Source organism: Ursus arctos, unplaced genomic scaffold, assembly GCF_023065955.2.
Source record: "Ursus arctos isolate Adak ecotype North America unplaced genomic scaffold, UrsArc2.0 scaffold_2, whole genome shotgun sequence".
In the NCBI taxonomy this organism is placed as follows: Eukaryota; Metazoa; Chordata; class Mammalia; order Carnivora; family Ursidae; genus Ursus; species Ursus arctos.
The window spans coordinates 71,729,545-71,744,263 of NW_026622874.1; the positions used below are offsets into that span (position 1 = coordinate 71,729,545).

At 42.4% G+C, this 14,719-nt stretch overlaps 1 protein-coding gene across 8 annotated transcripts in view; it reads left to right on the forward strand.

Annotated features, from left to right (window-relative positions):
• The window catches only part of LOC113270822 (RNA binding protein fox-1 homolog 1), a 330,982-nt gene that overhangs the window by 225,131 nt on the left and 91,132 nt on the right, over positions 1-14,719 (forward strand). For all 8 annotated transcript variants that reach the window (XM_057314809.1, XM_044391589.3, XM_044391594.3 and 5 more), the window contains exon 7: positions 5,167-5,220. In XM_057314809.1, coding sequence (XP_057170792.1) covers positions 5,167-5,220 — 54 coding nt within the window. The remainder of the gene's footprint in view (positions 1-5,166; positions 5,221-14,719) is intronic.

Consider the following 14,719-nt stretch of genomic DNA (forward strand, 5'->3'; position numbering starts at 1 on the left):
GAGAGAGAAGTAGAGTTTGTAACAGCTCTGCCTTTCACTGGCTGTTGAATTACAGGCAAGTGGTTTAAACCCTCCACACGCCAGTGTTCTTAAGTGGAGACTGAGTTATAATGGGACCTACTCTCTAGGGTATTTGTGCTTCTTACAGAGTTGAGTACTCGACACAGGACCAGGCGTACAAAATGCCCTAAAAATTTAACTACACAATAATCTCAGTAACAAGTAGTCATCTTGTTTCTTTTTTGCTAGTAAGTTGAATTCCCTGATAGACATATAATTTCAGAATCAAATATTCAGATGCCAGCAGAGGCTAGGCAGGTAAAATCGACAAGCAAACAGAGAGGGTCTGAAAGACTCACATTCTTCTTAAACTATTTTCATTTTCATACAAGGAAAAGCAAAATATTTCTCTACCAGAAGAAAAAGCAGGACAGGATAACAAAAGATTGCTGGCATTTGGCCTCTAAGCCAGGCATACAATAGGGAGCAGGGGTGTCTGCAGCTAACTGGCGGTTAAATGGAGTGGTCCACAGCCGATTGGTCTCTGTGGGATTCGTAATCTAAAGTTGGCTATTTTTACTGAACTTTCAAGAAAACCGGAGATCCTGTATTGTAATGACATCTGAATGTTGGCCATGAATATATGTTGCAAAAAAACATAGTGGGTGAACCAAATACATCGTGCAACTAACTTTTCATTTTGGGTGTTGGCTTATGCCCATTTCAGCTACCAGGTCCCTGGCATCCTCAGTAGATGTTTTTAGAAAGCATTGGCACGCAGTTCTTGAAACCCCTGTGGTGTATTTAAGGGTACTTTCTCGAATGTGTTTCTTTGATATCCAAGCCAGCAAAGCCCTAGAGAAGACATGTGCCGAATTTTTGTGTGCACATTCAGACTTGCCTTTTAACATCTAATACAGCCGTAGTTAACACCAGCAAGCTTGTGCAGTGTTTTTCTACAGCAGGCTGGCAGATGATCTTTGAGAAGCTAAATTTGATTGAGGAGGGGAGTGCTGATTTGGGTGCAGCCGCCTGAGACCCAGCCACAGAGGGGTCTCTTTACACAGCTCCTGTGTCTGGTCTCTGCTCCATCGCCTCATTGTATGGGCGGCCCTGAGAGGCTGGGAGCAGTGGACTTTATCAGCTGTTCTCTTTTGTTGTAAGCCTCATTGTTCGGCTTAATGGCCTTGATCAAAATCTCTGAATATGCAAGGCCCGAGGATGTACACAGACTGCCTGGGAACTTAAAATGGGGACCATTTTGTCCATCTTCCTGACAGTGTAGGCTCCTGTCTCCAGCATGGTTATCCCAAGGGTCTCTTCCAGATACTGGAGGGAGTCACAGGGACTAGGGGGTTATTTGCATGTGATTTGCATACATTTACATAAGCCTGCATGAGCTCTGTAAGGCTGAGCAGGGGTGATTCTGAAGGTCTGGATCCTTATTTCCTCTGCCTTGAAGACAGTCACCCCAACAGAGTCCTTCTTTACTAGATGTATATCAGGAAGCAGGTCACTGGAGGTTGTAAGGAGATAGAATCCTGGCCAAAACAGAATGAGCCCATTAGAAAAACTCTATTCCTTCTGTTCCTTTAGAGCAAAACTAAGTCAATATTTATGGAGCACTGACTATTTGCCAAATGTAGTTTTAGGTGCTGGGAATTCACATTGGACAGCAGTCCTGTTCACTTTACCATTAATTTTAATGAAGGAAAATGGTCATAAAAACAATTAAAAGAAAGAAAGAAAAAGGATAAACCCCAGTAGTGTTAACAGCTATGCAGAAAACAAAACAGGGAATTGAATCAGGGTATAGCTCAAGGGGAAGGAGGTGGCATTGAGTACTCTGCCCTGGGAAGACACTGGAGACCTGCATAATATCAGGTCAGCTTTGTCAGGAGCTGGGCAGAGTTCTGCAAGCACAGGGAACAGTGGATCTACATTGATCTAGAATGATCTTGGATGGTTTTATAAAGATTTAAAATCATAGTGTCATTGTAGTTTGCAGAGAAGGAAACCACGCTATGAAATAAATAGACAGGGGTTAGGTTGTGTGGTCTTGTGGGTCAAGGTTAGAGTTTGTATCTTCTAAGTTCAGAAGGAAGCTGTTGAATTTTGAGTAGCAGAATGGCATATCTGATCCACTCGTTTAAAATGGGCTTGGCCAGTAGGAATACATTGGGTACAGGGAGGAAGAAGAGGAGTAGGGGGAGATAGAGTGTGTTAGAGCATTGCTGCTGTGGTCTCATCCAGGTGAGAAATAGAAGTGTCTTGACCTGGGATGGTGCCAATGGAGAGGAATAGAAGTTGAGACCATGGAAATGTCTTTCAAAGTCGAACCAACAGGATTCGCTAGTGGGACCGTACATAGAGTATGAGGGTAATGGGAGAATCAAGGAATTATTTATCAAGAAGTTTGCTTTGAGGAGCCAAGCAGATGAGAGATGCCATTTGCTGAAGTGGGGAGACTGGGTGAGGAGCAGGCTGCAGAGAAGGAAGGAGGTAAGAAGTTGGGTTGTCATGCCTGTGGTGTGGACTAGGAAGGTCTTCGTTTTCCCTACAGTGGAAGCAGCATTGTTTAGGAGGAAGGACCAATGACGGGCAGCAGGGCAAAACCTGCAATGATGTTCCCATGACATTTCATTTTGCTGCTCACAGATTCCGAGTTGGTTTCTCGTGAAGGAGACCTTATCAATGACCTTTCTCAATTAATACTGACAGACATGAGATAGCATGTATTTCCTAATAGAGAGAGTATTGTTTACATATTGAGTGAAAGTTTTCCATGAATAGACATGGTAAACTGGTAGGTAATTGGTGAATAGATAGACAATGGCATTAAGTAAGTAACCTGCCCTGAGAAGACACTGGAGGTCTTAAATAACATCAAGTAAATTTTGTCAAGAGCTGATTAATCAATCAATTGAATGATAGGTAGATAGATGAATAGATGAGAAAGAGTATAGAGATAAATGATGATAGATAGATGGATAGATCAATCAATGGATAGATAGATGAATCAATGGATAGGTAGATAGATATAGTTATAGATATATAGATATAGATAGAAGGCTTCAAGGAAATGAGGAGAATAAAGACAGATGAGAGAAACATAATTTCAGATACCTCTGAGAAATCTATTTCTTTGAGAAAATGAAAGACCATTGGCATAACTTACAGTCTTTGAGAGTTCCATCAAAATTAATCAATGGGTCCCCATTCAGTGAATGGTATGTCCCAGTCTTGTGTGAAAAGGAAGTATTTAAGGGAGCTAGTGAGGATGTATACAAAAAACAAAATCTTATTTCAATAGTGACAAAAAGACCCTTCTCCACCACCAGTAGAAGGTAGGGACATGAGCAGGGTATAAGACGGAGAGTAGAGGGATGAAGAAAATGAGTGATAAATTCATAACTTAATTATTCAGTTAATATGGGTCCTTGTATACCTTGTTCACAAACTCTAGATTTCTGTGGAGTACTAGGGAAGAACATTAAATATGTCCAGATAATCCTGAAGCTTTATTTTCAACCAGTTTGCTCTATTTTCTGTTTGATTCCAAGGACCTGAAATGTGGACATTAGTCCACAGATCCCCAGAAATTGGGTATTTTCTTTTTTTAGGAAATAGTAGAATTTCAGTTGGTCAAAGTGAAGTCATTTTCCACATTCATAAAGCACATTTTCTGAAATGTGCCAGGTAATTTTTATTTTTATATCATATAAAAATTCCATTATGACAAGATGTGGTTAATATAAGAGAGGAAGGTGTCAGTGTGAAGTTTCAGAAACCATTGGGACAACACATCTCAGAATTTTATGTCTCTTTCTGGTGATCTAAAATGGGGCCAGACGCTTCCATTAATAAGCCTCCCAGGTATGCAAGCATAGCGCTTTGAAAATTCCTATCCTAAGACCAGCCTGGGGGCTGTAAACTAGCTAGCTCATTCAAGTTGGATGAAAGTTCTTAGAAACAAAAATTTCTTAGAAAATTCTAGAAAGTTCTTTGGTTCGTCCAGGTCCTACTATTGAGATGTTGAGCCTCTGTCTTCCTTAGAGGATCAGTAGATTGTGGCCACCTCTTGGCTGTTCTTAAAAGTGCATCACTTAGAGCAGGTGATAGGATGTCCTACCTCTCCATTCTGGGAAGGGTTCTCCTCATCAGAAATACCTTCGCTCGCATCCCAACTTTTACCATTGCTGTATCTCAGAAGCATATGTTAAAGGATCTCTGGTGTTTGATCTTTAGCCCAGGGACACGAGGTCTTCTATAAAAGGCAGCATGCCTGCCCTTCTTTGTCTTTCAGGAACTCTATATAATGGATGTTTTCATAAAAACTTACCGCCAGGAGCAGGAGATAATCACCAAATCCTAAAACGTGACCATTCTTTGGAGGTTGTTCCCTAAATGGTGCCCGATGGGTATGCAATGTGCACAGCTTCTCGATTTGCAAATATTCTTGTATGCTCTTTTCTTGAGTAAAAGTTCCTAAGGGGCCAGGATTCATTTTACAGAAAGTGCTCCATCCAGAACACTGGGAAAATTATAGGATTCTGTTAATCTTATATACAGGTTGTTTGAAAGTTACCTTAGATATCATGCATTGATTAAGAATTTTTATGGTTCCTGAATGCGCTGAAATGTATTCCACACTCAATCTCTAGTGGATAAATGTCATTTTCTTTGGGATGTAAAAAGCACTTCAGAATTCTCTGGGTCATAATTAGGAATGACAATTACCAGAATATGTTGCCGCAAAGAATTCTGTTTATGTGAGCTTTCGAATTTTTGTGAACTTAACATGAAGGGACATACGATGGATTATCTAGCGGTGATCCATGGAAGAAGACAAAAGAATTGAAATTATTATGGTGGGTCTAGAAAATATTGATGTGGGAGAAAATTAATTACCAGATCATTTTCAAAAAGTTCACCTGTAGCTGGTCAGTAGTTTCCATACTATTAACTTGTGTTTGCAGCAAATCAAAAGCATAAATCTGTTTTTCCAGGTAAAGGTTTCAAATCATTTCTATGCATTCCCAAACTATATAGCCTCTAAATATAACATTAAAAAATGCAACAACCCCTTTGATTTGTGCTTCACTTGCAGTGCTATGAGTTGTTGAACCAAGTGTGATAATAATGTTTTTGTGTATTTGTTTTAAGGCTGGAAATTGAATCCAGTTGTGGGTGCGGTCTACAGCCCCGAATTCTATGCAGGTAAATAGTTCCTCTTTGCATGACTTCTTCATCTGTTCTAAATGTGTTTTGCCTGCCAGTAAAGAACAGGTTTCGTAAACCACGTAAATCCCTCTCCTAAGAAGTTCTGAAGGATTTTTTTTTTAAACAAAACCAAAAGTGTTTAAAACCCCTTCAGAAGTAAAGGGGAATCGTGTATGCGCGTTACACTGTGCGGTACGCGTGGAGCCATTGCTCCTTATGATGTTTTACATTGATTTTGCCTCAAAAAAGCACTGAGACTTTGTTCGAGGGCATATGGAACAAATGTAGAGCCGTTCATGCCCATTTTATTTCAATCTGCCTGGATGTGTTTTTTAGACATATATTTCCATGTGGGGTTGCCTCTCTTTCTTCCTGGCAAAGCAGAGAGTTGGCTCATTTATTCCAGTAATGTGGCAGTGAGTTGAAATTGCCAAGAGAAGGATTATTTAGAAAATGAGAAAAAAACAAAAACAACAACAACCCTCCCCCAAAAAAAACAACAAAGTGGTCTTTCTTTCTCTCTCCGTTAATCAGTCTTCCTTAGCAATTCCATGTCTCTTTGCTCTGCCTTCCAGGGTAGGTCTCTCCCCTCACCCCTTCCCTGCTACCCGCCAACTCCCGGTCGATCAGGAAATCCGTGTAGAAAACTTGTCCATCACATTTTGGGAGAGGGTAACCCAGAAACAACAGTGGCGGAGCTCTCGGCTCTGCTAGGTGTGTCCCTTCTGCCTGTTCGCCCCTTGTTCATGAACAAGGCTGCGGTTAACACCTTAGAACTTCAGTAGATTTGCCACGTGGGGATTGAAAAGAACTCTTTCTTTGATGGGACCCTTGCTCTTTAATATGTAGAAGTAAATGACCAGTTGGTCTAGATCCACTCGGTGACCCCTTCACGGTAAGTCCTACCCCTTGCTTGGTCCCTTCTGGGATGCCATCTGTCGTTTTCCTAATCATGGATCAACCCTAGCATATGACAGGAGCATAGGACACTCGGATGGCTACTCGAGCAGAGTAGCCAACTCGACCAAGAAAAAAATGGTAAATCTGGGAAGCCCAATGTGATAGCTAAGAGCTGGATTTCAGATAGGCGATGTTTCTTCTTCGCATGTGAGTTTTACCACAAGCCTGGGTTAAGTCCTGCGAGTCTATGACTGTGAAGGTGTTGCGTTGACTCTTCTGGGGCAGGAAAGTCTTCACTGTAAGGCTTTCCATGATTATATGGTAGAACCCACCTCCCGAGAGGACACTTAGCAAAGTGAGGAACACAAACACTGTATTCGGACAACCCCGGTTCAGATCCTGCTCCCCCCACTTGCCAGCTGTGTGATTCTAGGCAAGTTACTTAACCTCTCTGTGCCTCAGTGTCTTCATCTGTTAAATGGGAGATGATAATAGTAACAAACTCACAGGTGCTTATTAGAATTAAATGGGTTAATATATGAAGATTGGTGCACAGCCAGCACCACATAAACGCTGGGCAAATAAAAATAAATTAACGTTCCACCTCTCTGCCATAAAGGGAAAATTAACGGAGAACTGACTGTGCTGAATTCTGAGTAAACCACTAAACTTAGAGATTTCTTTTCTTAATACATGAGAGCACTAGTCTTTCTGTTCTCAGCTTGTCCATTTGGGGGAAGTTAACTTCTGGGATCGGGGTAAGGCAGTCTGTTTAGGGGCACAGATATTGCTGGGGTACATCCTTGTCCAAAGCTGCAAAGAAGCACATCCCTCAAAAAGGCTTGGAGGAGGCCAGCCAGCAGCTCCCATGCATCCGCAGGTGCCACCCAGTGAAATGGGGTAGCTGGGAAAACGAGCTGGCACATTCTCTGCAGGTGTACACGCCTGGCTACGTGCATGGTTTCTCCCCGGATTAATGGGTCAAGGACAAGAAGCAGGAAGCCATCTGATGAGGGGTAGGGTATAAATGTGTCACTTGGGATAGCGAGAGGAAGGACATATTTCTGGTCCCCTGCCGTGTAGTTGCTGGTCTTCTGGCTCGAGCAACCGAGAGAATCCCCTTTACGTGTGATTTCCAACCTATACGCATATCTGTGGGTGTTCAAGAGGACATTAAGACAGAAGAGACCATTCAAACTGACTTGTATATACAAGAATAAATTAATCTGTGTGACTTTTAGAACGTTAGAGCAGCCATTCAGATTAGCCCTGAGCCCAGCTGCAGAAGTTAGATCATGGGACTATCGGGAAAGAATAAGTTAAAATAAAGATTAATATTTACTGAGTATTATCTGTGGCCAGGCACAGTTCTAAGCACTTCACCTAAATTAATGTATTTAAATCCTTATGGCAGTTTTCCAGATGAGAAAACTAAGGTACACAGAGTCCCTTAGCACTAAACGGCTAAGATTTCAAGCAGGTAATAAATTGGCTAGATTTTGAAATCGAGAGCCTGTATTCTTTACAACTGGGTTATATACTGCCTCTTTATTTTTTGTGAATATTTAAAGTCGTATTTCTTATTGACTGTGTCCTATGATGGTAGATCAGGCTACTGTCCTATGTCTAAGCCAGTCAAATTAAAGAAGACGAGTAAGATAATTTTGGATTTTTCCAACCACCACCAACGCTGCTACCCCCGCCCCCCCTCCACCTCCTCCATATTCAAGCGAGTTAACTGGCTGTGTCAGGGACAGTTTTAAGGATTCTGGACAACTAAATAATTATTTCTGTGAGATGCTCTGATCAACTTAAATCTAAACAAAAAATGGGGCATGAGTAAATAAGTGTTACTGGAAAAATCTGTATGTATACTTTCGTGTTGCCGATGTATGGGCTATCCTAATCAGAAGCCTTTCCTTTTTGCCTAAATTATCTGTGTATGTAGGTAAACAGAGCTCGTGATATGCAGAAATGTAGGGAAATGCTGCCAATCCAACACTCCAGAACAATTCCTTTGAAATATTTGAAGACCCATAAACACTGAGAATCGAGCTAGCTTAAATCGAAAGTCAAGGCACCTATGTGGATGGAGTGCATATATGCGAATGTGGACGTTTCATATATTCATTTCACTGTGGAGGTGTAATTACTAATGTCATCCATTGGAATGTCCATGACTAAGGATTTAGGGGGCTTCTTGGATTTCCCCAACTATAAACACAGTCTGGATTTATCTTGCAATTTCGAATGGGCATCAAATCTGAAATGAAGACCTTGTCATTGATTTGCTGTGGATTTTTAGCAGGCCAGCCCTGTATCTGCCTGAGATAGAAAGCCAGGCTTATTAGGCACTCCTATATATAAGATTTTGTATTAATGACAAATATCATAATATTCCCATAGTATAATTATCGATTTTCTGAAGCTTATGCAGAATTAACAACCCAGCCTCAATTGTCTCTCAGAACGGGGCATGAAAAGTTCACATATTTTGTAAATTAAAATCAATATTTTCAATCTCTCCTAAAGGTAATTTTCCTAATTTAGTGGACTTTCCCTAACATTTATTTTCTCTTTAATTATAAAATGGCAGGTTATTGATTTTCGTATATAACCTCTTGACGCCCTGAATGCATTTTTATTGCTAACGCGGGGTGGGGGTGGAGAGGGCAGGAGCACCTCTTAATGAGGATCTTTAATTACTAGCTGAACAGTATTAATTTGCTTTGATAAATTATGACGCACACTCTCCCTCGCGCACACATTCCAGGGGAAGCATTTACAAAGCTGTTATGAAAGGCCTTTCATTTTGGGTGTTTTTTCTGAACCCTTACCGAGTTCTACCCAGAAGAATGCTTACCCAACACCAGTGTCCAGAAACAGATACGCATAAATCAACACATCCCATGAACCCACGTAAATCTTCTCCAAAGACGAGTGGGTGTTTTCCTACAAAGCTACATGGCATTGATTATTTTGCCTACATCTAATCATCTTCTGGCTCCTTGGGGCTTAGTCTCAAGATAGATGATTGATAAATCAATTAAAAAAAATGTCCAGGTGGATCTCAAAGCCAGGGCCTGAGACCATTCCATTTCAGACCTTCTTAAAAATTTGAAGGCAATAAAGAAAAGTACAGTATCTGCAAATGTCTGTTCCCAGTAGCGTGCTTCAGGTTACTTAGTATAATTAGAAATAGTGTTTCTAAGAATCTCCATGAGGAGGCCTCAAAGGGGGTTCTTACCGCTCCCCCTTCATTGTGAAAAGTTCCACTGCCATCTAATAAAAAGATGAAAAGAAACAGTGGTGTCTTTTAGGGAGAATCATGATAGCTAGCCAATGAAACTGTTGATGGAAATCAAGCATCTTTAATCTTCATACATGAGTAAAACAAAATAAAAATAAATAACGGAAGGTTATACACAGTTGTCGACATGGGACTGACAAATGGCAAATCCATCCGTTTCTCAATTGCCAGTAAGATGGCTGCAAAGCTCCCTCACGCTGTATATCATATCTGCCAACTCATTTCTGTGATTAAATATTCCATCAGTAGGGCTATAAGGCGGCAAAGCTTAACAAGATTCATAAGATGCACCACTTGAACAGACATAACTCACTTCCGTGGATGGAGAGCACCCCGCCTGCAAAAGAAAATTGGAATTGAGGTAAATTACGCCACGAGTCATGATCAATAGGGAAAGGAAAAGATCTACCAATGCAATGCAGATCTAAGATACAGTGAGGTCCCGACGACAACAAACACACAATTCAAGACAAAAGTAGAGAGATGCAGAGTAAATCAACTTGAAAACCTTGAAGATGGGGAGGAACAGTAGTCTGGCGAAGCTATTATTAGTAGTAGGGTTCTTTTCAGTGGGGAGAAGAAGAAGGGGGTCCTTAATTGGATTTTCCTCCTAAAAATAAACATTTCTGGTTTCAAGGGGGTGGGGGAAGTACAAAAAGAAGGATACCTGGCAGCAAAGTCACATACGAAAGGTGGCCGGGTCTTAAAACTAGGTTATCCTGGGCTGATAGGGAGAATCAGATAAGGTAATGAGTGTAAAAGAACTTTATAGAGTGTAAAGTAAAATAAAACTATGAGATTAGTGTGATGACTGAAGTCAGCCGGATTGATTATGTCCACCTCGGTAAAAACCTGGCCACGGACCACAGGCCTTGAAACCAGGCTGGGTGATGGGGGACTGGATTGGGATCTCAATATAAAGTTTAAAAATGAAGAGGAGGGATGTAGCACTCTGTGATTGCTTATCTCGAAAGGGCAGCTGTATTTGACCTTGGATTACCCGTACAGAGGTATTGGTTTTCTATGGGCTTTTGGCCACTGTGAAGCATGATTCATCTAAGAATTGAGTCAAAGGAAGGTAGATGTCGGTCTCCCTCCCAGTCGCTCCCCCATTTCACTTCATTGAGTCCATTACAGTTAAGAGAATGACCTTTAGCCGCACTTTTGGATGGACTTCTTTCCAATTCCCTTCCTGCAATTTGGATACAATAGCATCTGAAAAAGAGTGAGATTGTCAGAACCTGTGATAACTGGGGTCCCTGACACAGGCTGCTTTCCTTTATTGGCCACCGTCCTAGACTTTGGGTTGGGCTTGGGATGATGTTCCCAAATCCTGGTATACAAAGCATGCGTTCGGGGTGACTGCCTTAGTACCCTGAAAGAATGTAATGTGGGTCTGAAAGGTACTTGTTACCACTCAGAGCCCCTCAAAGCAGCAAATATTCAGGCACCCCTCGAGGCGCGAACACTGCCCATATCCACCCAGAGGACCGACTTCGACTGGACGCAGAGTGATGGCTCCTCAGGAGCAGTGACCTTTGGCTCTGTAGTGTTTTGTATAATTTACACATCTGCCAGATTCAAATGCAGTGCACTTCAGTGAACTGGAACAGAAGAGTCCAGATTTAAGTCCCCAAGCAAAGGATTTTCAGCCTAGAAATGTTCCACTTCAAAGACTTTATCTCGTACATCTGTTTACCTTCGCCTCCCCTTTTGGTTGCAATTCACTTTCCTTCTCGCGTCTCCTTTCCCCATCTGTCTTATCAGATTTCACTCCATCCCTGCCCACATTTGGCCTTAATTTTTATCTGTGTCCTTCCCTGCCCCACGGAGGGAATGCAGCTCAGCTTCGATGGAACCTGTGGGGGATTTTGATCTTCAAATAGGATCAGAACTCGATTATGTGCTAAAAACTGCACTGCCTCAATAAATTAGTTGCCATTCTATTGCGTGGAAAGCCTACCAAGGAGAGCTCCCCCAAAGCAGGAAGGGACGGGACAGCCCTTGTAGGAGAAGCCCCACTTCTGTACCAGGGGAGAAAGACAAGGTTCGAATATTTGGTTCTGGATCGGTTTCACAGGGAAAGTTCTGGACTGCCATCATTCATTCATGAACAACTGAAACCATCAGCAACAGTAAGCCACTCTGGGTGCTGACTTTGTGCCAGGCACTGTGCAACACGCTTTGCATCTCGTCAGATCCTCATGAAAATGTTACAACATTCTCTTCATTATAGAAATGAGGAAACCAAGGCTTTCTGCAGTTTGTCTCCTCCCTCATATCACAGAGCTAGTATGTGAAAAATCAGTTTATTATATAAACGTCTTTTTTCTAACCTCAAAGCCCACGCTTTCCATCACTTTGCTGTGCAGCTTCCTCAGTAGGACGAGACTGGGACATGCCTGCCATGTCTTCTATCCTGGAGGTCATAGAGGATAAAGATAATTAATAAAAATATCTTGGCACGTAGTATTTTCTGCCGCGTGCTGGACTCCATGTGGGGACCATCGCATGTTTACAGAGGTTATAACTTTGGAGCATAAGTGTCATTTTCCTCATTTTGCAGATAAATTAGAATTCTAGTGATATTATGTTGCCCAAGGTTGCTGATTTGAAAAGTTAAAGAGCTGGGTCCAAAACCAGTCTCTGTGATTCCAAAGCCCATTCCATTTTATTACAAGTTGCCTCCCACACACATGCATTTAATTAATCCAATATCTTGGATTCATGGTTCTTAACTGGGAGTAATTTTACACCCCAGGGGAATTGGGCGACTTCTGGAGACATTTTCCATGATCAGATCTTGGGGGCCATGGGATTGTTCACTACGGGCCTCTACAGGGTGGAGGCCAAGGGTGCTGCCAAACATCCCACAATGCACAGGACAGCCCGCACCACAGAGAATAATCTGGCTTAACATGTTGATAAGGCTGAGGCTGAGAACCCCCCTTCTGACAGAAGCACATTAATAAACACGCCAAGCCCTGTCGATGGCTCCTGCTCAAGGTGGATAAGCGTCTGTAGTCATCACAGGCAATCCAAGAACTTAAAGAGAGACATCCGTCCAGATGTTCCGTCTTCTCAGCATTACTCCGTGATTTTTGACTCCAGAAGGGAAGAGCATAAGACCCGATGTTCTGCGGCAGAGCTGTGTCGGGGGTCCGCAAGACCTTCCCCAGTGTCTGTGTCCGGTTGGATGCGCTCCCGGGACTCAGAAAGGCTCTCATAGTCACAGTTCTGAGTTTTACAAAGCGATACAGATTAAAAATCAGCAAAGGGGAAGAGCACATGAGATGGAATCCAGAAGGAACCAGGCAGAAGCTTCTGGGTGTGCCCTCCAGGTTAAGTATACGATGTGCTTAACTTTACTGAAAACGGTGTCAGACAACACACACAAAGTGTCGCCCACCAGGCATCAGTCTGCTTCCTAGGAGGTGGTCCCAGGGACACAGAGCCCCTGAGCGACTGACCTCAGCTACTGAAACCTTAGCCCAAAGAGCAAAAGTAAGCATTCACCATGAATCACATTGCTAATGTAAACCATCTTATCAAACTGGCACTGTACGGCCCAAGGCCTCAGGCTTCCAAAAACAGTTTTATCAGGTAGAATATTCCAAGGGTTTAGAACTCATCTGCCAGGAGCTGTCCAAGAAGGCAAACTTTCCAGAGGAACATGCAGGGTTTGAGCAGCCCAGGCCTCCTGCATAACAGAAGAAGGAAGAGAAGGAGAGGGAGAAGAGTAAGAAGGAGAAGAAGCAGAAGGAGAAGAAGATGGCAAGCTCAGAATATATATTCGTGGTCATGATGGTAGTGGTGAAGAGGGGGAGAGTGGTATAAGACAAGACATACCACTGTGCTTTGTTGGTTCTAGGGAAAAGATCAAGCTGGATTCAGTTATGAAAGTGGAAAAAAATGTATGTATCTTTCACTTCGAGCAGAGGTCTGCAAATTTCAGTAAAGGGCCAGTTCGTGAATAGGTTCAACTGTGTGGGCCTACAGTCGCCCGCAACCACTCACCTCTGCCCCTGTAATGCAGGAGTAACCGCAGACAACGCATAAATGAGTGTGCATGGCTGTGTCCCAATAAAACTTTAAGGATACGGACATTTAAATTTCATATAATTTTCATGGGTCATGAAATAGTTGTCCTCGCCCCACCCCCAACTGCATAAAAAGGTAAAAATCAGGGCCCTCCGGCACCAACCCTGGCTTAGAAAGTCCGGATTTGCTGAACACAAAGCCACCAGCTTACATCCTGGGGAGGTATTTTTAGCATTGCACTGTTTAGCAATTACACAATTCTGCATGAACCCGTGAGATTAGCTGCTCGTCCTTCTGCCACATCATGTTCATCAAGGAAGAGCCAAAGAGAGAGGCTGTGTATGAAGTCACACATACCACTGGCTTCTGTTAATTCTTCCCTCAGCTCAGAGTTACAGTGCTGAAGGCCTGTACAGTATCGGGCACTGCTCACAAGCTGGGGGAAGCACCTTTTCCCTCAAGAATTCCTTAGAGCATTGAAGGATACAGACAGATAATCTTAGTGTATATTAAATGATGATACCAGCCTTCCAGAACACTAAAAAATTAACAACCCTGTCTGTATGAAGAATGTGGGGGGGGTACTCATTGGATTTTGAAGGATAAGTAAGAGTTCCCCTGAGAAGAAAATGAAGAAAGATCTTTGTAAGGGTGAGTAAGGAAGAGTTTGGTAGAGTCCAAAGGAGTTTCTCAATCTTTATCTTCAGAATCCATTGAGAAGTACTAAAACAAAAAACAAAAAAACAAAAAAAAAATACAACAGGTGCTTGATATTCACTGGATATAGAAATTTCTGAGGCAAAATCAGGTTTCCCCCAAAAGCTGAGAAATACCAATCTGTTGAGATCAGAGGGTACCTTCTAGAGAAAAGTTGCAAAAGACCTGACAATGCTGTATAAAGGAATGTGGATTGTGGATTTCATCCTTTGAGTGGCAGGCAACCATTGAAAATTCTGATAAAAATATATTTAAAAAATAAAATGAAACAAGCAAGAACACCCAGTAATGAATTAGCATGCATATCTCCACCGGAGACAAATAATAGTCTTATCATGAGGACTTAGAAATATGTGAACTCAGCCCTGAAAAACTGAAAGAGGGACAACCAAATCAGCAACTTCTCAGCCATCCCGGAGACCCGGCTCCTGACAGTCACCAGGACGACCAAACCGGTGCCCGGCACCAAATCAGCAACTTCTCAGCCATCCCGGAGACCCGGCTCCTGACAGTCACCAGGACGACCAA